General features: G+C 38.4%; 1 protein-coding gene across 1 annotated transcript; it reads left to right on the top strand.

Annotated features, from left to right (window-relative positions):
- The first annotated feature begins 3442 nt into the window (after positions 1-3442).
- Socs6 (suppressor of cytokine signaling 6) lies at positions 3443-21365 on the top strand. Its single transcript, NM_001271149.3, is given in 2 exon segments — positions 3443-3568; positions 18572-21365. A coding segment is annotated over 1 exon segment (1644 nt). The 5' UTR covers positions 3443-3568; positions 18572-18700; the 3' UTR covers positions 20345-21365.
- The last annotated feature ends 691 nt before the right edge of the window (positions 21366-22056 follow it).

Genomic DNA, 22056 nt, shown 5'->3' with positions numbered 1-22056 from the left:
TAACACATTCTATGGAACTTGGCCACTTTCCCTTTTGTGTCTTCAACATATCCTGTGGAACTTGCACACTGTGCAGGGACCTGCTGTGCAGAAAGTGTATGTAGTTCTCATCACATTAAAGAAAGAGGCTCACTGAGTAGACATTAGGTAGCCTTTGGTATTGTATGTAATTCATCCTTGTTCAAGCTGATTTGCTCAGATGAATAAATCATAACATTAGTAAAATCAGAAGTCTTGTATTCACATGGCCCAAATATGACTTTACAAAGAGAGCTGTTTCTCTGTGGAGACATAATGTGTATGAGTTGACTCATAAACCAAACCGGGTTATGGCACAGATGGGCAGATCTGCATCACCTTTGTAAGTGTAGTTATTTGTCAGTATGGAAAACAGTTATTCCTAAGCATATTTCCTTGCTGATTCTTTACACAGCTTAGTAAAGTCAAGCCTCAGTTATCCAGAACCTCTTGATAGCCTCAGTTTTAAACAGAGTATCAACAAGGAAAAAAAGAACAATTTGGAATTTGGAATTAGACACACCAGACGCTTAGAAGACTGATTGCAGCAGTCTCTCACGGGGATACAAATCTAGATTGAATTTCAGCACTTTGATTTTATGTAATCACTTTTTAAAAAACTTATTTGTTTTAACTGTAAAGCATTAGTTTCTGAGAGCTGAGGTGAAAAATTGAAACAACACGTGTACTGGGTTGGTGTTTAGAATATAGCAAATAATAGTAATTAGTTTAAAATGTTTTCTGGCTGGTAAAAAGTAATATGGTGAAGAACCAGCAATGTCTCTGTATGATGCAGACTTTCTAGTTAAAAATGTCCAGTATGGGAAAAGGGTGTAAGACACAGAGTCAAAGGACATGAACATGGTAGGGGAAAGCAGCTGAGCATGGGTAACTGGTAGTATGTAAGCTTGTAGGGTGTGTGTGTATGTGTGTGTGTGTGTGTCTGTCTGTCTGTCTGTCTGTCTGTGGGGGGTGGTTCGTAGGTCAGCGTAGATGCTAGTGGAGCTTGACTGTGGTGAGTCTTCTCTGCAGTTTCTTGATGTGTGGTATAAGCAGTTTTACTCCTCTTTATTGCTACCACACTAAAGTATTATCTTAAAATTATTGAAACTGTTTTGAGACAGTTCTAATGATTGTCCCATTTCCCCACAGCCAGCTTTTGGGCATTAGAGAAGAAAGGAAAGAGATGATGGACTATGAGATGTCACTGAAGACCTCAGTGGCAAGCTGTAATATCATCAGTAGACCTCAAGGGTGTCAGTGCCATCCTGAAGTGGTCACATTGTGCATCTTGGAGATTTATACAGAAGTTTAATGACAGCATGAGATTGTATTTAATGTGTGAACTTGTGCTTAAACTATCTCCTTAACAAACGCAGAAGTATGTGTGGCCCCTATTAGATAAAAGATTTTCATCAAAAACTTAATCATTTAGTTTGATCTATATAATTACACAGATAAGCTTGGTTTACTAAGTGCCTTAGAGAGCTCTTTGCTGTAGATCTTATTTGACCATGGTGTCAGCAGTGAAACAAATGGTTAAAGCAACAGGGTTAGTACACTTAGATTAAGATGAGTTCTCATTGGTGGGTGTACTACTGTGCTTGTGTATTACTTTCTTTGTGTAAATTTTGATATTTGTAATGTATTATTCTAAACGTTTAGCTTTGGTTCTTTTGTTTGTTTTGGTTTTTGTTTTGTTTTATTTTTTCCAGATAGGGTTTCTTTGTGTAACTTGTCCTAGAACTCACTTTGTAGACCACACTGGCCTCAAACTCAGAGATTCACCTGCCCTTGCTTTCCAAGTGCTCGGATTGAAGGCATATACCATCATGCCTGGCAAGCTTTGTTCTTAATTGAAATATTACCTTCTTCAATAAGTCATTTGTCTGTTGGCTTCTCTTTTAATGGAAAAAACACATTTAGGGAATATTATTACCAAATATCACAGACTGGCAAATAGGAAATAATTGTATTTTTATGCTTTTATACATCTATAAAATTGTTATAATTTCAGACTAGAGAGAGTTCAATAGTCAGACTTCCTCATTCTACAGATGAATGAATGAATCAGTAAAGGAATAAGTTCAGACTGGAGTGTTTATGAAGTTAGCTTAGTTGCATGCCACTTCTCTAGAGGATTTCAGCTTGGAATCTGGTACACACAGCTCTTATTGCCATTGATGCCAGCAGTTTAATTTAACCCTGGGATTTAGGCATTTGTATTTCTGTCTTCATGAACAGTTGTCTTGGTTTGCTAGGAGAGATATAGAAGCAGAGACAGAAAGAGCCTGTAAGTCTAGAAGTTTTTCCCAAGGGGAATTCCTTGTTTTCCTTCTTGAGTTGCTGAAACTCACACTTGTAGAGACTTCCTTAAAAGGGGCGAGGTGGTGCCTTTCTATTTGGTACTTTTGTCTCAGAAAATGTTGCTCTAAGTATTTGGTTTATGGTCTGGTTGTGTATAGAATTTTAGGTACTATTTACTCAGGAGAAATATGTTATGTGGCACTGATGAATTAACCCTAAAATCTCACTGTGCTATAAAGGATGAAACTTGGCTTTTGCTTTTCTAGTTTTTGGAGGGATGGGTCCTTGTGACTTCTTTGGATCCGTCTGCTCTTCTGTAATTGCTGTCCTACCTCGGGCAAGTGGAGAGGATGGCAGGTCCAGAGTTCAGCATATGGTTGTGCAAGAATGCCAGGGACTGTGGAAGACTCAAGGAGAAAGAGCCTTTGAACTTTTGGGGTGACAAAGTTGGAGGTTTGAAAGCATTCCCCATCATCATATGCCTTTCACTGTAAAGAACTTGGGCCAGCTAACTCTGGTTTACAGCAGTTGTTTCTTCCTAGAATTTTTTTGTAGTTTTTGTTATATCTGCTTATACTAAAACCTCATAATGGTTTGTATCATTATTATTCTTTTATTCTTAAAATGTATAATTTCATTGATTTTTAAACTTATGCTTTCTAGGAAAGAGCTTAAGCCTTCATTTGTAATTTCTTCCCTCTCATTTTTTGTTTTGACTTCTCTGAAGTTTTGTTGTTCTTGTTGTTGTTTTGATTTTTCTTTTTTTGCAGTAGGAAGTCCTGGATTGATTTGTTTATTAATTATTTTTTATTTTCTCAGTTTTTCATGGCAGTCTGGGGGGGGGGTTGTTTTTGTTGTATTTAAATCTTTAATGGATTCTGGTTATCTAACCTTCCTGCACTGCCTGGACTTATTTCAGAGTTGTGATCTTTCTCAGGGGTGTGTCTTCTTGTCCTCCATTCTAGGAGGCTTGACTTGTGGTTATTTTTTCAGTGCTGGATCTAGGAAGTAGGCCTTGGCACAGGCGCACTTTCACTGAGCTACTGCGGGTGCCGCAGCTAAGGCTAGCCTGAGCCTTGTAACTGTTCCCAGTTGTCATACTTTTCTTTTGCTTTCAGGTTTTCATTTTGTCTGGGGAAATGGTAGCATGCTGGTCAGATTTTTGTCAACTGGACATAAGCTACAGTTATTTGGGAAGAGGAACTCTAAATTGAGAAAATGCCTCCATAAGATTTGTCTGTAGGTAAGTCTATAGTACATTTTCTTGATTAATGATTGATGTGGGAACAGTGACACTTCTGGGCAGGTGATCCTGGTTGATAGAAGAAAGTAGGCTGAACACGCCATAGGGAGCAAGCTAGTAAGCAGTATTCTTTCATGACTTTTGCTCCAGTTCCTGTTTTCAGGTTCCTGCCTTGAGTTCCTGACCTGACTCCGATGGACTGTGATCACAATGTGTAAGCCAGGTAACCCTTTGCCTCTCCAAATTGGTTTTAGTCATGGTGTCTTAAAGCACTAGAGACCCCAGCTAAGACAGGTAGCAATTAACTTGTATGCTCTTTCTTGGTCATGATGGGTTTTTGTTGCTGTTTGTTTTTTGAGACAATTTTGCTGTGTTGCCAAAGCTGGAGCTCACTGTGTTGTCTAGTTTAAGACCCTCTGTAGCTCCTCATTCTTATGCCTCAACCTCTCAAGTGATAGGATTGTAGGCCTGTACTACATACCCTGCTCAAGAACTTTATGGTTAATTAGGCCTTCAGAAAAACCAGCAATTAGCTGGCTTGTCTTCCCCACCCCTCTTTTTTTTTCTTGTGTTAGAGCTCAATCTCAGGCCTTAGTTTTCCATATAAGACAAGTAAGCACTTTGGGCTATATCTCCAGCCCAAAGCCAGATGATCTACAGTAGACAATATGAATAGCTTTAAGTTATATCATATTATTTACATTTATTTATTTTGGGGAGGTAGGTTTGTGTGCATGTGTGGAGATCAGACAGTAACTTATAGGAGTTGTTTTTCTCCTTTCACTATTTAGGTTCTGGGATTGAACTCAGATCATCAAGTGTGGCAGTATCAATACCCTTTACCTGCTTGTAGAGCCAACTCACTAGCCCATGATGGATAATTTTATTTTAGCTAGATTAGTTTACAAAACAATTAGTCTTTTTGTGAGATTGTTAATAGTTTTTGGTTAACAGGGCTGCATTGCTTAATTATTATTCTCGGAGATTTGATGGATAAAGTTTACCCTACCTCTTTGTACGTTTGATAGTAAGTCTTGTGTGAATTACTTTTTATATCTCATATTTGTTATTCTAAAATCTTACTTTTTTAAAGTTTTTCCCACTTATCTCCAGGTCCCATCATATCTGCCCTTTACCCTTGTAACTTTCCCCCCAAAATAAAACACACACGCAAAAGCATAGAAAGTTCATTGTAGAAGCTGTAGTGTGTCACAGTTGTCCCACAGTATATTTCTCTGTCTATATATCTTCACTTGCAAATGTTCATTGTAATGAGTCATTGGTCTGGTTTGAGATCTCTGGTTTCTGTGACACCATTAATATTGGATCCTGACTGAGACTTCCCTGTTATCCTCTTATTGCCCTATGTCATGGAGATCCTGAAATTTTGGATTAACAAGATTGGCCCTTTTATGTTTTCCCACCATTCACAGATGATAGAGTGAAATTCTTAATTCAAGTGTAATTTTGAAAATGCAATTGTTTTTTACCATAAGCTCATAACTTACAGCAGAGATTAAGAAAGCTAGTGTGTTTTTTATGCAAAAGCATTGAATAATAATTTCTTTTGGGATTGGAACTTCTGTGTTATGACCTACAGACTCTGAGAACAATCAAAGAAACTTTGTTACTCTTTAGTCATTATTTGTATGTTTGTGTTGTCTGTCAGAATCTGAGTTAAGCTTTCTTACTATAGTAGTTCAGTGCATCAAAGAGATTTTTATACATGAGCATGTTCTTAGAGAAATCACGTGATAGCATCATTCTGTTGTATTCTACCCAGAGTAAAAATGTAGATCTTCTTTGAGTTTTATGTAATTGTTCAATTTGTTTAAAACTCATCAAGAACTTAACCTACTTGATATCTTAACCAGAAAGGATACACTTATTTCATAGGCAGTGCAAGTGATGAGCATTTTGGAGAATGTATAATATTTCAGCTGAAACCATTCTGTTGACATTTATCAAACTGTTAGTTTCTTTTAATTTTCAACTGTCAGTTATGTCGATGTATCCATGAATTCTATTAAAACAATTACATTTACAACACAGACAGCGTTTATAATATTATATAACTTATCACTAAATATTACAATAGATCTTTTCAAAAAGTCAAGTATAATTGTGACTTAGTCAACAAAGTGGCTATGTGGGAACATGCCCAAGATTTCCTTTATCAGTGTTGCCCTTGTGCCACTGGTTTATTTTTAAGGAAGGAGTTTGTTGAAATGCTCAATAGTTATTTTATAGATGACCTGGATACAGAATGAAGGAGTGGGTATGTTTGTTACCATGTATTTTTAGTACACTAATTCTCCAACATAAAAACTGGTGTCTTCCACTATGCCACTGTTCAGAGTAGCACAGACCTCTCAGGTACAACAGTCCACAGACTTCTTCATACAGATGCCCTCTTGCTGATTCACCATAAGTCAGAGGTTCTCATAATGACCTCTTCTGATTAGATAATCTGTAGAACTCAGTAAAATACTTAGTTGATTGGTTTATTGTAAGGATTACATACCAGGAAAAGGTGAATAGAAAAGCTGCATGGGATGTGGTGTTGGGTATGATTTACAGCTCCTATGCCCCGTTAGCATGCCCTGCTCCCCCAGTACCTCTGTGTGCAGAAACTGGTGATCTATTAAGAGTGTTTTTAGCACCTGATCAATCTCTTGCTCTTTTTCTTTATTGACTAAGTTTTTATTCCCTTTACATCCTGATCATAGCCCTTCTCAATCTTCTAACTCTTCCCTTCCCTTCTGATGTGGGAGTAGGGCCAAAAGTTCCCACTCTGTAGTGTAGTCTAAGTCACAACTCTGCTGTGATGAAGAATTATTTGTCAGATCTAGGAAGATATTTTCATCACTCAGGAAACTGTAGGGTTTAGCTGTATCAGCAACAAAACAGAGACCAGACATTTCCTATGATACTAATCATGATGCTTTCAATTAACAAGTGCCAACTTAGGTGTAAAATGGGTATAATAGATGTAATGTGCATACACACTAGAGAACACTGAGCTGATAGATTGCGTACCACCTGTAGCTTGGTGGCCTGGAACTCAGTATGTGGAGCAGGTTGCCCTTTAAGGCATAGTGATCTGCTTGATTCTGCCACTGAAATTAAAGATGTGCAATATCTACTACTTTTTAAAGTGCAACTTGTTAAATGAATAAAATATTAAGGAAAAGTGAGCATCTCATTAAAAGCTAGCTGCATTAACTTTTTGTATGTGATTGAAATTATGAACATTTTTCCCTCTGTAATATAACAGGAATGAAGTAAATGAGGTTATAATCAGATTCTTAGGAAAGTTCATGTAAAACTTGCTCTACAGGTTAAACATACAAGTCTCCCAGCGTGCTTTAGAGATTGAGGCTCTTTGTTCATGTGGAACTCAGGAAGGAAGGTCAGTCAGTTTAAACCTCTGCAAACTTGGGTTGTTGCTTCCCCATATGTTAGTGTCAGAAGCCTGTGAGTAAACATACTTAAAATTTACTAAGGCTTTTGCTGTAATTATAAATTGTCATTTTTATGGCAATTTTATGCCCATGTTTTAAGGTTATCTTTTTCAAATCCACTTTTGTAGTCCTGAAAATACTCCATATTATTTGTTAAAAGTTTTATTTTGATTATTTACAGGCCCTAAAAGAAGACAAAGAAGTTTTATTTTGTACACTTTAGTTATTTTTATTTGCATGTACATGCCAGACATTGTGAAGCTGGCCTGCTGTAAGAGATATGAAAGCCTACAGTACAAAGTGAAGGACTTTGTTACTAGAATAGAAGCAGACACCACTGTCAGCAACTGCCTTGTCTTCCTGGGTACCAGTGCTTTATATCAGAGTATACGACAAAGGAAAACGCAATAAAATTATCTCTAAGATGCTATTACAGTACTACAAGAGATTGAAACTAGAATCTGTTGGCAAAATAATTAAATTATGAATATATATGTTGATATATATATATATATATATATATATATATATATATATATATATATATAGCTGTGATTAGACTTTCATGACATTCATGAGGCTTCAGATCAAGAAAGGAGCCAAGGGTGATTCTGAATGTGTTGATCTGAGCCCTTGTAAGAATGAGGTAAGTGAAGTAGCTGTACGTGGAAGTGGGAGCTTGCAGGTAAAGCAAGTTTGGAAGTGAGTTGGAAAACATGAAGGTCTCTAGGGAGTGCTGCTACACGGGGAGCAGAGGTGGAGCCAGGGCTGTGGAGAAAGTGGGGTGTATATTTGAGGAATGATCCAATAGAGGGGGAGTTGTTAGGAAATGGAGTGTGCAGACAAGGTCGTGGTGCCTTTAGAAAGGAGCTGAGGAGAGATGTGGAACAAACATTGTTAATTGGATTGACAAGATAGTAGAATGCACACTTTTCTCTTTGCCTTCGTTTTTGATGCTGGGGCTTGAACCTAGGACTTTGTTGGGGAGACTTTCCACAGCAGAGCTTTATTTCTGGCTACACAGTTTTCCTTTGATGATTTATTTTCTCTGAAATTAGAGGCTGAGCCATCAGCTGAGATTGAAGATGGAGTATTTGATGTGAGCAGCAACAAGAGAGAATGAACCAGAGAGTTGATTTCTAGATATCATTGATCAACCTCACATACTGCCTTGAGAACTGAAGGAGAACCATCTGAGTGGCCGTTTCCAGCCATGATCAGCTGTGAGTGCAGCTGTGGCTTAGGCAAAGACATAACCAGTGCCTGGGTCTGAAGGTGGAGGGAGGGATCTAAATGCAGTGTCTGCAAGGGGTGTCTGCATTGGTTAGCTGTGGACTGTAAACCAAAAAGGGAAGGAGGTGTGCTATTGAAGGTAGATTTTGTCATAGTTGTCATTTAAAATTTGAACACATAAGACCAGTAGACCATGATGCATATCAGTATAAAACTTTATGTCAGATTTTATAACATAAAAAGGAAGAAGAAGTTATCTAGGTTATACTAAAGCAAAATAACAGTCTTATCCATTGCCTTTTTTTGTTTGTGAAATTTTTTGTTAGTTTGTGAAATAATTGACTTGTAGAAGAAGCCTTCTGCTTTGCTCGAAATTGGTGGATTTATGTGGCAATTCCCAAGTAAAATGTATTTTCAGAAAAACAAATAACCTCACAGAATTTTCTCTTAAACATTCCAAGTTCATATAAACTAACATATCTAAAGAATTCTTTCCTCCAACAGGGTCCTTTTCTGTGCACTTTCCTCCTTACTCTTGCTACATAATTGAGACCACACTTTACATATAATTTTATTTCCTGTGTTTTGCACTTAACAAATGAACACTATGGGTGCCTCCTTGCTATTTATAACTGTGTAAACACGGATTTCAGTGGCTCTCCATGGTCCACATGTAGCTTTGCCAGCATTTGTTCCACTGCTCACACTGTTGGAAATTAGGATGTGTTTGATTTTTAAGACTCAGTTGTTTTTATCATAATTCAAGAAGCCTTGTTATTTGTAGGAGTCAATATTTTCTGTGAATATTGAGCCAATTAGTTATCTAAGTGGAAAAATTAATCCCTACCCTCACATAAATCAGTACTAGGCTAACCAAGAACTTCAATATAAATGGCAAAACTTTTTGTAGAAAATACAGGCAAAACTGTATTTCAGTGTAATTTCTTGAAAAAAGTAAAAGGCTCAAATAATAAAAGCACAAAAGGGACAGAATCAAAAACAAAGACACAAGCATTATGTAGCAAGGGAAAATGCACTAGAAGAAAGCAGGAAACAAGGCAATCTGTAGGGCTGGATATGGAGAAATTTCTAGACATCTACAGTGTGTCATAGTTCTTTTTTTATAATGGAATAGAGTTAGTTAAATTGTCCTGAGTGATTCCTCTTTATATTAATTGATCACTGCTATTAAAGAAACTTGTTTGTGGGTCATGAGATAGCTCAGTAGGACCACCAGGGATGATGACCAAATTCTTTACCCAAAATCCGAAAAGTAGAAGAGAGAACACTCCTGCAGGTTATCCATTGACTTACACAAATATACACACAGTACTGACAGAACTACAAGCCCCACACAAATATGAACAAAATCAGTACTAGAACCTGATCATAGTGATTTCTTTGTGTTGTCAAGTTTGCTAATACTAGGTTAAGGCTTTTTGGAAGCCCGTGGGATACACTTTCTGGTCTCTTGTGTTTGGCTTTGGTATTATTTCTTCTCTATCATCTAAAAGAATTGGTTAGAGATTTCCTGCTATTTATCTTATCCGTTTCTACTCAGTCATTCACATGCATGTGTTCATATTCTCTGGGTTTAGTTTTTATTTTATTTACTATTTCTTAGAGTTGGCTTGATTTAAGTTCTACATTCTCAAGAGTTTCCTGTGTGCAGTCCATACTAGCCTCAGATTCAAGTGATAGGCTTACATGATTGCTACAATGCCTATTTATAAACTGTACCACTTTATGTTTTATTTTTTGTTCTGATTAGAATATGTTTTAAGCTTATTATTTCTAGCCTATAGATTATTTAGAAGTATTTTGTTTAATTTTCTTATATTTGGTGGTTTTCCAGATTTGTCTCAGTTGTATGTATATCATTTAGCTTCATTATGGTCAAAGAACATATCCTGTATAATGTTACTCTTTTAAACACTGCTGAGTCTTGTTTTTGTCTGTCCTAAGAATGAAAACTTAAAAACAACACACAAAGCTATTATTAGTGTTTAAGTCCTAGGCTGAGTGTTGGTTGCCCAAAATACTTGAGAGAAAAAGTGTTTCTGATTTTGGGTTCTTTTCTGAGTTTGAATATTTGATTGTATGTTATAAGATGTCCTAGGAAAGAAGCTACACCTGAACACACAGCTCTTCTGTTTTGTGTTCCCTTAGCATATGAGTGAGTTTTTATTTCTGTCAACTCTTGCATTTGATTACAACTCATCATACCAGGTTAGGTGCAGAATTGTCAAAATGTCAGATTTCTGTTTGTTTCAGATTTTTAGTGGTTACTTTCTTGGTGTATTCTTTATTCTGTTCTTTAAGTGACATGCATCATTACATGTTAGAAGAATCTTATAGACAGCATGGCTATACAGTTATGAAACATTATGGCCAAAAGCAGTTTTGAGAAGAAAGGGTTTATTTGGCTTACATATTCTGGCTGACAATCCATTGAGAGAAGCCAAGATAGGAACTCAAGACAGGAAGGGACCCATGGTTCCAGCTGCATATGTAGCAGAGCATGGCCTTATCTGGCATCAGTGGGAGCAGAGCCCCTTGGTCCTGTGAAGGCTTGGTGCCCTAGTATAGGGAATGCCAGGGTGGTTAGGTGAAGGTGGGTGGGTGGGGGAGCACCCTTATAGAAGCAGAGGGAAGGGGATGAGATAGGGAGATTTCAGAGGGGAAGCTGGGAAAAGGGATAACATTTGAAATGTAAATAAATAAAATATCAAAAAAAAAAAAGACAGGAAAATGAAGACTGTAGCAGAAACAATGTAGGAAGGATGCTTACTGGTCTGCTCTGCATACTTTCTATATAAATGAGGACTACTTACTCAGAGGTAGGCCCTACCCACACAATAGTTTGGGCCTGCAGCGTCAGTCATCACTTCTTTTCCCTGATTTACCCTACATGGATTTGGCTGTAGAATTCTTGGTAGCAGAATGTCCTTCAGCGTTTGAATGTATGATCCTACTCCCTTCTGGTCTCCTTTGTTCCTGTCTGAAGCTGGTCTTCTTTATACCTCTGCCTTCCTCTCTGACAAGTCCTTCCTTCTTTGTTCTTCTCAGTCTTGCCATCTCCTGCCCAGATTGCCTTCTCCAGAGTTCAGTAGTGTTCGTGAGCATGTGTTTTAGTGCTGTGTGACAGATAAGCTCAGCTTTAGTTACTCTGGGGGGGAAAGGACCTACAGGCCTCCTCATTACATCATGTTACAGGTACATCTATGCATATGCTGTTTTTGCCTGTATTTCTGAGTGAGGAAACATTTCATGGGCATCCAGAGCATTAGGAAATAAACGGTCCTGTGAAATGACTCAGGCAGAATGGCTTATCTGTGTTCTTCATCTTGCTGTGAATTGCCTGCTTCATGCCAACAAAAAGTGGTAGTTTCTAAGGCATACACCAAACTTTCAGTGGTTCCATGTTACTCAGAGGACTTCTTGTGGATTTTGGAGACATTATTAAACTTACTTTGTTTTTCTGTAAGGTCTTGTGAAGGACAGGAAGGGAAATGTACTTTTTGGTGCATTCTGACCTCCACAGCTGTATCCATCAGCTTTGCATCAGCAAGTGAGAATGGGTTTTTAGAACCAGCTCCCTCCTGAGCCACTGAAAGTGCAAAATCCTAAGTGCTTTTCTACTGTACATGATTTCTGACATCTTAATGCCCTGTGGAACCCGAAGGCCTGGAGAGTACAGCTTTTGTCCTTCATTCTGTATTTCTAACCACTGCTTGTAGCTAAGTCTTCAGACTTTTCTGGAAAGCACAGTGTTTTGTCAATGACTTGACAAAGGTATAGCTTACAATAATAAGAGAAGTTGCAGAGGCAAAGAAATGTGTATAAATTAAGGAAACTTGTCAGAATCCTATGAATGATAGAAACCTCTGTTTGGATGAATTCAGGTGCCAGGGATTTAGCTGGGTGAGGAATAGGTTTCTAGTGGCCACAGGGAACAGACTCACCACAATAGATAAATTAGAATTGAACTGGAAAGCAAAAAGCTGAAGTCAGTGTTGGGTATATAGCATGAGGTCAGACATGAAAAGTCTATCTGCATTGTAATATTTAAAACTAGGAAGACTTTGACATGGCTGGGGAGGATTCGAGAGGAGTACCTTTGGCAGAGCCTTGCCTAGTATTACACTATTCAACTTTGGCAGGTGAGATGGCATGGAGTGGTTGTTCAGTGCTAAGTTAAACCTGCTCAATTGTTACAGAAAGTCCTAAATAAGAAAATTGGGCTTCTGCACCTTTTTCCTGGTCTTTTGATGTGTAACAATTGGTATTTATTTATTACCTGAGATGTTTAATGTATTGGCTTAGATATAAACACACACAGAGACAGGATCATCTTTGCATTTTGTCTTATACCTTTCTTTTTCTCATAATGTTTTCCTGGACTTCTTTCTTTATATATTAAACTAGTAGTCTATAGATATTTGATATGTGTGTATATGTGTGTTGTTTTCTACAACTTAGGTTAAAGCTATGTTTTTTCTAAGAAGAATTATGTAATATAAAGGTGTGTATTGTGATTAAGTCGACTTTAGAATTAGCTATGTGATTTTTGGCAAGTGTCCTAAGGTGTTTGTGCTTTGTTTTACTTAATGAAAATGTTGCAATTTACTATTAGCTGCAACTATTTAGCCTAAGTATGTAAGACATTGCTTTAGGGACATCTGACTCCATAAGTTACATGAGTGGTAGATTTAGTTATATCTAAGATCATATAATTGCTAAATAGAGCTGGGATATGCATAAACTCAGTCTAGTTCTATAGTGAAAAAACTGCTTCATTAAACTTAAAAAGCTTCATCATGCTTAGAACTTAGAGTTCTAAGATTATAAGAACTGATGAAACTATTCAGAAGACTTAGTCCTTCTGTCACTCTGTCAATATTTCAGTAGTCTTTACCACTATAAGCAATGTAAGCAACAGGTTTGTTTAAAACAATGGTAGAAAGAACATTGTTGTCTTTATAACTTTGGCAAAAGAACATATCCAAAAGACAAATTACTAATTGTATGTCTATTTGGTTAATGCATAGGTGAATTTAATAAATGTTTTTGTTTTGTTTTGTTTTGTTTTGTTTTGTTTTTCCTTTCTTTCGGAGCTGGGGACTGAACCCAGGGCCTTGCGCTTCCTAGGCAAGCGCTCTACCACTGAGCTAAATCCCCAACCCCCTTAATAAATGTTTTTAAATAACCTTATAAAGCTTCCCCAAATTCCAGGGTGAACTGTACGGTGTGTGTATGCCTGGATGTAGATGTGTGCACCACATATGTGCAGCAGAGGCCAGATGAGGGTCAGATCCTCTTAAACTAGTTACTGGTGATTGTGAGACATCCAATGTGGGTACCAGGAACTGAATCTTCAAGAGACGCATTCTACTGGCAAACCATCTTTCTGACCTGAAGATCCTTTCTTTTTACATTTACATTTACATTTTAATACGTTTACATTATGTTTTACCATTTTAAGAATTTCATCCATGAGGATTATATTTACATAGTTCCCACGCCTACCCTTTCTTCTTTTCCCCATGTCCACTGCACCCCCTCTCAAATGCATGACCTCTTCAATTATTGTTACACATGCATATGTGCATAGACTTATAAATATCTTGCTGTCCTTTAAGTGTTGCTCATTTGAATATGTGTAGGGCTGACAACTTGAAATTGGTTGCCTGTAGTAGCTCTTATTTAGAGATGGGATTTTATGAGATTTCCCCTGTCCACTTCAAGTGTCACTGGTATTGTCATTGTACAGATTTTTTTTTAGGTGACCATAGTTTTAAGGTCTCATGGGTATGGCTCCTGTGATAGAAGATACCATCTAGTAGCCAATGTTCCTGGGTCTTTAACTATTTCAGTTTTTCTGCCCCTTCTTCTGCAATGTTCCCTGAGCCTTAGGTGTAGTTGTATTATAGATATATTGATTGGGGGTGGGCACTCCAGGGCCAGTTTTATCTGCACTATGGCCATCAGCAGATTTCTGTGATGGTTTCTGTTGCAAAATGTAGCTTCTCAGATAAGGGATAAGAGCTTACTTGTGAACATAAGACTAGATATTTAAAATATGGTTGGGAAAAATACTAGTTTAGGAATAGTAGGTTCTTTTGGAGGTCAGTGACCTCCCCAACCAATTGTAGTTGCCTAGGTTTTCAGTACCAGGGATGAATTCCCTCCTGTTGAATAGGCTTTAGTTAAATGAGGTGGTTATTGGTTGCCCCCTATTGTACCCTTTTGTGAGCCATCATGTAGTTGCTGGGAATTGAACTCGGAACTACTGGAAGAATAGTCAAGTGCTCTTAACCACTGAGCCATCTCTCCAGCCCTATTGCACCCCTTTGTTTATTTTGCTATGCTAATCATTGTTGTGGTTTCTAGACCTCCCCTAGGTGGGTCTTAAATTGCTTTTCTCCTTTAGCACCTTTGTATAGTCCTCAGCGAGGAGAGTTTCAGGGCAGTTCCAGTTTGAAAGGTGGTTTCCCATGTCTGGTAATGGAGTTTTTGTTACCTACTCTATGGGTCTTAGAAATATATTATCTTGATTTGAATTTCCTGTTTAATGAGTTTTTAGAATGAGGTATAATTCACCTCCAATGAAATAACATTTTTTAGTGCACAGTTAATAGAGTTTTGACAAATGGATCAACCCATTTAAGCCTCTCCATAGTTAGTGTCTTTGGGGGACAGTCAGGTCTCTAGAATTCTGAACTCTCTGTGTAGCTAAGGTTGGCCTTGAATTCCTGATTCTCTTGAATCCCACTCCCCTAAAGTGATGGGATCACAGGCTTGCAGATCATACCTGACTTATATACAGCTAGGGATTGAACCCAGTGCTTTGTGTATGCTAGGCAAACATCTCATTGCACAGGATGAAGCAAGGGAATTTTGAAAAGGAAGAATTGATTTGATTCTGGTTAACCTGGCTCCCCACCCCACCCCAATCCCCCATGAAACACCATTTTTACCTAAAGGAACACAAGCATTATGGTTCTTCAACTTAAGTTTTAGATTTTTTTTTCATGAATGATTAGAGTGAGCTTCTTCCATAAAACCAGTGGATAGTCTTATTGCTGATAACCCAGTTTAAATCTTCAAATAAAGGTTATAATTTTAAATTTTTATGTCTCTCACAGTTGCCCTAACTAAACCAAAAGTCCTACCTAAGGATGTCTAGTAGAATCAATGGTGATATGCACAAATGTAATTTAAAACCCAAAACCCAAAAGCTTAAACCCCCTTTTTTCGCTGTTGTATGATTGACTGAAGCACAATATTACAAAATTGTGTATGAACATTGTTTTAAATGCAAGATACAGCTAATTTTTTGTGAAATAGAGTAAAAGCAACAATGTTGATACAGTTTCAGATTTTTCAGCTTTCCAGTGCTGCTTAACTTTTAAGAATTTATCATGTAGGGCTGGAGGGATTGCTCAGTGGATCAAGTACTTGCTGTACAAATATGAGAACCAGAGTTTGGATCCCTAGAACCCATGTGAAAAGATGGGTATTGCGACTCGCCTCCTGTAATCTGAGTTCTGGGGGCCAGAACAGACATCCCCAGGGCTCATTGTAACATTGAGCTTCAGGTTCAGTGAGAAACTCTGTCTCAAAACTAAGGAAATTTAGTATAGGAAGAAGAATTAGCTGCAGAGGTTGATGGAGGAATACATCCACATGTACACAAACACAAACAACCACTGCTTCATTATCAAAGAAAACTATGCACAAGTATATAAAGGGTATTAAGCAAAATATCTTCTTTTCCCACTGTCTCTGTTCATTGGATTTTTCCTTACCCCTGGATAAAGAACATATTGAAAGATGATATGCAGAGGCAGAAGTGAGCTCAGCTATGTTTTCTGTCAACATAAGATTCTCCGTAATAAGAAATGCTGCTACTTTTCTCTCTCACTCTGTTTTTAGCATTTAGAAAGTGTAGTTATTTTTTTTTCAGGAAACTGATTTATGTTAATGCATAATAAGCATATTAATGTTTTTAAATAAACAGGTAAGTATTTTAAAACTTGGTTTTAGTTTCTAATAGGATAAATTTCAGTAGTCACAAAACACGTAATTAAATCATTTTGTGATTCCCAAACAGCATTTTTCAAGATCTTTTAAGAGAATAAAAACACAGATGGTGGAAAGTGTTAGGAGTATTGATACAAGGACTAGACCTGTAGGCAGGCCTTGTGGCACAATGGCAAAACCTGTTGTTCCCAAGAGCAGGTGATTTAGCTTCAGTGGATAGATTTTATTTTCTGAGGCCTAGGGTCCATTTGGTAAAATGAGGGTAACAGCTACTGTGCTTGCTACTTTAAATCATTGTTTGGCTTGTCTTTTTAGTTTTTGTATTAAGTGTTAAAAATAAATGATACACATGGCTACCCGGAACTCTTCCTTTAGAAAGAGGTGGGAAGGCTACCCAGAGTGGTCGTCCACACCTGTAACCTCAGCGCATGGGAAGTAGAGGCAGGAGGCTCATTGAGATCAGATTTATTGTTGGCCTGTATAGTGAGTTTAAGGACAGCTGGTTTACCTGAGACCTTGTCTAAAAAAAAGTGGTAAAGGAACAAGTAGATGCTACTTTCTGTAGAGAATTCTTTTTGTTTAAACAGTTTTTCATGTTCTCTCTCTTTGTGTGTGTGTGTGTGTGTGTGTGTGTGTGTGTGTGTGTGTGTGTGTGATTCACTACTGTTGTTTGTATGTTGATCAGAGGATAACTTGGAGTTTTACCTCCAATTGGGATCTAGGGCTTGAACTCAGGTTATCAGGTTTAGTAGCAAGTACCTGCTGGGCCACCTCACTGGCCCTGTAGAGGTTTTCTTTTTTTCTTTATTATTTTTATTTTTTTAAATAAATATCTAGAACCTTTTCCCTTGAACCATTATACAAATTTTTCAAGTGTATGTGTAAACTTAAAACTTTGCAATTAGAAAAATGGCAAGATTGATTCAGAATACTTATTGGGCACAGGACAGATGGTAATCCTATAAAAAGATGGCATATATTTTTGGAAGTGCAAACAGGAAAATAGATACTCTTTAAAAAATTTTAGAGTAATCTCTGCCTAGAAGATGGAGGAAAGAGATCTAAAACATATGGTTTGGTTGAGCTACTTTCTAATGTCTAGAATTGGATCTTGATTGATCTTGATTGATCTTGATTGAGCTACTTTCTAATGTCTAGAATTGGATCTTGCCCCCTTAACATTAGAATTGAGTTGCGTATTCATTAGCAGTGTTTTTCTCATCTGTGGTGTAGATATGTGACAGTGGCGAGCAAGACTAGTGAAATCTCAGGGTTAGTGAAAACACAGTTTCACAGTCAGCTACTGAGTCTGCTGTCTGGGACAAGACCAGGCACTTTGTGAGTTCACTCAGTGCGTAGCTTCATGTTTTAAGTGGCTGGTGCTCCAAATATTTATTAGTATTCTATTTTTACAGTGTCTTTCAGAAACAGTGTCTGACAGCGAGGATGTTAAAACTGCTGCTGCTTTTTGTGGAACTAATGTAGCTGTTCTTGATAGGTTGTCTGGTCTGAGTGGTTTCAGTGAGCATGATGTTTGCAGATTCTGTCTATACAACAACCACCTGTATCTGTGGTTAACATTGCACACTTGACATATTCTTTTTTCCCTCAACTCCCACCTTTTTACCAGTGTGTTTCAGACAGGTTTGTATTATAATTTACCATTCATACCTGTCTCTTCTGGCTTACAAGCATTCAAGATCATAACTTACTAGCTTTCATGTTATTGCAGGTTGCCATGTGTGGAATAGGGTTAGTAAGCAAACAGTGAGCTAGAGCTGTGTCTTCTGCTGATTAACTGAGTTGCTCTAAGCTGCAGGTGGAAAGGTGTAAGTTTTCTGGTGCGTTTTTCTAGTTTGGGTCACAGTGCACCTGTGATGGGCCATAAACTGCCTCATAATACACATGTATGTGTTTGGTGTGTGCTTTCCTGTTCTTCCAGGACATCTTGGTGCCTTCATTATGTTTTGCTCTTCAGCCTGGTGCATGGGCAGTGATGAGGGGGCTACTTAGTTAGACCTGGTCAGTAGAAAAGACTTAGTTCTGGCCTAAACACAAAACAAAAAACAAGGGGTAAATAAAGGACCCAGTGTTTGCTCCATGCCCAGTATATAGCAGGCAGTTATCCTAATCTTTAGGTAAAGTTCCTAAGAATAGAATTGGGTGCTTTTGTTTTGAAGCTAAAAATTTAAATTTCTACTATTTTATTTGAAAACTAAAATGTTTAATGGCTTTTTTTTTTTTTAACCTTTTCCCCCAGAAAATAGCTTCAGAGGTTAAATGAAACCGGGCAGAGTTCACCCATGAGGCATCACAGCCCCTCCCGATGTTTGGGGATAGCTGCTTTAGAAGCAAATTGACCCTTTTGGATTAGTTAACTTTTGTCACAATGAAGAAAATCAGTCTGAAGACCTTCAGGAAATCTTTCAATCTGAGTAAAAGCAAAGACGAAACTGAGTTCATGGTGGTTCAGCCCCAGTCCCTTGCTGGTGACTTCGTAAAAGATGACTCTTTATTCGGGAGCTGCTATGGCAAAGACATGGCCAGCTGCGACATTGGCAGTGAGGACGAGAAAGGGAAGAACAGGTCCAAAAGCGAGAGCCTGATGGGCACTTTGAAGAGGCGGTTATCCGCCAAGCAGAAGACCAAGGGCAAGGGTGGCACTGCGCCCACAGATGAGGATGCCTTCTCCTCAGCTTCAGCTCCTGGTGGCCTCAAGGATGTGCGTGCTCCAAGGCCCATCCGTTCCACATCACTGCGAAGCCACCATTATAGCCCCACACCCTGGCCGCTGCGTCCCACCAGCTCGGAGGAGACATGCATCAAGATGGAGATGCGAGTGAAGGCACTGGTGCATGCTGCCAGCCCAGGACCAGTCAACGGTGTGCGCAAGGAGCTTCGGGAGCTGCAGCCTAAGGAGCTGCGTGACCTGCAACCCAGAGAGCTACTGCAGCCCAGGGAGCTGCGAGACCTGCAGCCAGAGCCGCGCCCTGAGTCCCGCTGCAGCCCCAGCTCGCCCGGGGAGCTGAGCCTCCACCTGGAGGAGCACGTGCCTGTAGTAATCGGACTCATGTCTCAGGACTACCTTCAGTACACCGTGCCTTTAGACGACGGGATGTGCCCACTAGAAGGGCCGCGCAGCTGCTGCCTGGATACGTCTTCTCCCATGGAGGTGTCAGCCGTGCCCCTGCCAGGGGCGAGTGGAACCTTTTCCGAAGACGACAGTCACGTGGACCAGGACCTGGTTGTAGGCCCAGAGATCCTTGTGGATTCATCGGTGAACAACTTACTGATTGGCACCACAGGAGTCATGTTGCAGAGCCCTAGAGGAGGTCATGATGATGCCCCTCCCCTCTCACCGTTGCTACCTCCAATGCAGAATAACCCAATCCAAAGGAACTTCAGCGGCCTCTCAGGCCCAGACTTGCACATGGCCGAAAGTGTTCGCTGTCATTTGAATTTCGATCCCAACTCTGCACCTGGGGTTGCTAGAGTTTATGACTCGGTGCAAAGTAGTGGCCCCATGGTTGTTACAAGTCTTACGGAGGAGCTGAAGAAGCTTGCAAAACAGGGGTGGTACTGGGGCCCCATCACACGTTGGGAGGCAGAGGGGAAGTTGGCAAATGTGCCAGATGGTTCTTTTCTTGTTCGGGATAGTTCTGATGACCGTTACCTTTTAAGCTTGAGCTTTCGCTCCCATGGTAAAACACTTCACACTAGAATTGAGCACTCAAATGGTAGGTTCAGCTTTTATGAACAGCCAGATGTGGAAGGGCATACATCTATAGTTGACTTAATCGAGCATTCAATCAGGGACTCTGAAAATGGAGCATTTTGTTATTCAAGGTCTCGGTTACCTGGATCAGCAACTTACCCAGTCAGACTGACCAATCCAGTGTCACGGTTCATGCAGGTGCGCTCTCTGCAGTATCTGTGCCGCTTTGTTATACGACAGTACACCAGAATAGACTTAATTCAGAAACTGCCTTTGCCAAACAAAATGAAGGATTATTTGCAGGAGAAGCACTACTGAGAGATTGGGAGCCCTCTTTCTTGCACTTTGGGGTTGAGAAACAAGACTTGAGTACAGTTTACAGACTTACATCGCCATTGAAGTCTTTGCTGCCATAACTTTTAGTTTTTATGTGTGAGAGTCATCGATTTGTTCAGGGGTGGGGAAGTGTCTGCAAGGTGTCCTGAGTTTATTTTGGTTCTTGGAAAGGGATGGATGTCTTGAGGGTCTAGAAGTGTGAGTTACCTTTCCTTAATGTGCAGAATAATCACAATGTGAATGACCAGATTCTCCTTAATGCCCCTCCCCAGTCCTTTGCTGCTATCCACTGTGATTCTTATGCATTAAAGCACATTTCATGTGTATTCAACCCTAAGTAAAGTTGAATGAAATTTTAAGAAATACAAATTGCTATGACGTTAAATGACCCAGTTGAATAAACATGTGGGATAAACATTTACATATACACTGAAAAGTGATTTTTTTAAGTCTCACACTTTAAAAATGATTTGTCCAGAATTATAAATTAATACAATGTTGATAAATGGAATTCAGATTTGCAACATCTTTTACAACACTTTTCTAAATTATATTTTAAGGATGTGATAATTGTTTTGGTTGTGAGAAGTTGAATTTTTCTGTTGCCTTCATTTTCATCTTGTGGTTTGTCTCTTTTGATAAATTGCCTTACATTAAAAATTGTAAACAAATATATACCCAATTTAGAAATTGTTGCCTTTTCTGTCATTGATCTCGGGTACAAATTGGCGTAACTTAAAGCTCTGTAAAGCCCAAACAACTGTTACAAAAGTAAGATAACCCTGGTTTCTTGTGAGGTGTGTGTGTGTGTGTGTGTGTATGTATGTATGTGTGTGTGAGAGAGAGAGAGGGAGAGAGAGAGATTTTTTTCAGTTAAATGTTTTCTCTATAATTTCTTTAATAGATACTTGCTTCCATAAACTTGACAAAACAAGTTTCATAAATGAGTTGTATTTTCTTACATTAAAGTTTATATAAAGTTGTAAACTGATTTGAATAGAAAGGTTATTTTAAAGTTGTCTTGACTTTCTTCTGTATAATCTTTACAGTGTGCTGGGTTTAACCATTCTCCTAAACCAACAACCCTGAATGACATCAGTTAAATAATTAGAAATTGTGATACATTGTGTGAGAAAAATTGTAAAACCATATCAGATACCAGAAATAATTTCCTGCTTGTGACTACCCATTGAAGATAGCATTTTTGTTTATTTTAATTTAGTTAATTCTTAAGTAGTTTGGCATCTCTACTTTCTTATCATTGTGTTAGAGAATGATGTGCCCAGGTTTTAAAAGTTATTTTGGAACATAGACTGTTGATTGAGTTCAAAGTTCTGCAACAGTGTTATTAAAACTATTAAGCGATAGTATTTAAAGATTTTCCCATTCAGAAAATATTTCCAGCTATACATCCTTTTAAAAAAAATCAGAATGATAAAGGTCTTACGTCAAACTTGCTGACTTTGTCATTTAAACATATCTATAGCTTTACATTTTTCTCTATTTTTCTAGGGTCAAAATTGAGATATTGCAGGAAAGGCTCAGTGCCAACATGTTAAAGAGTTGTGGTATCTTGACTTATAAGGAGCAAGACACTTACTTTTGATGGAATGTTAAATTCATTTTCTGATGTGTTTCACCTAATATGATGGATGGAGTATACTGTATAGTACAAGCATTCTCTATTAGATTAA

The sequence above is a fragment of the Rattus norvegicus genome, chromosome 18 (genome assembly GCF_021556685.1).
Source record: "Rattus norvegicus strain SHRSP/BbbUtx chromosome 18, alternate assembly SHRSP_T2T, whole genome shotgun sequence".
NCBI classification, from domain to species: Eukaryota; Metazoa; Chordata; class Mammalia; order Rodentia; family Muridae; genus Rattus; species Rattus norvegicus.
The sequence above is the reverse complement of the archived record's forward strand: the minus strand, read 5'-3'. Positions and strand labels throughout refer to the sequence as shown.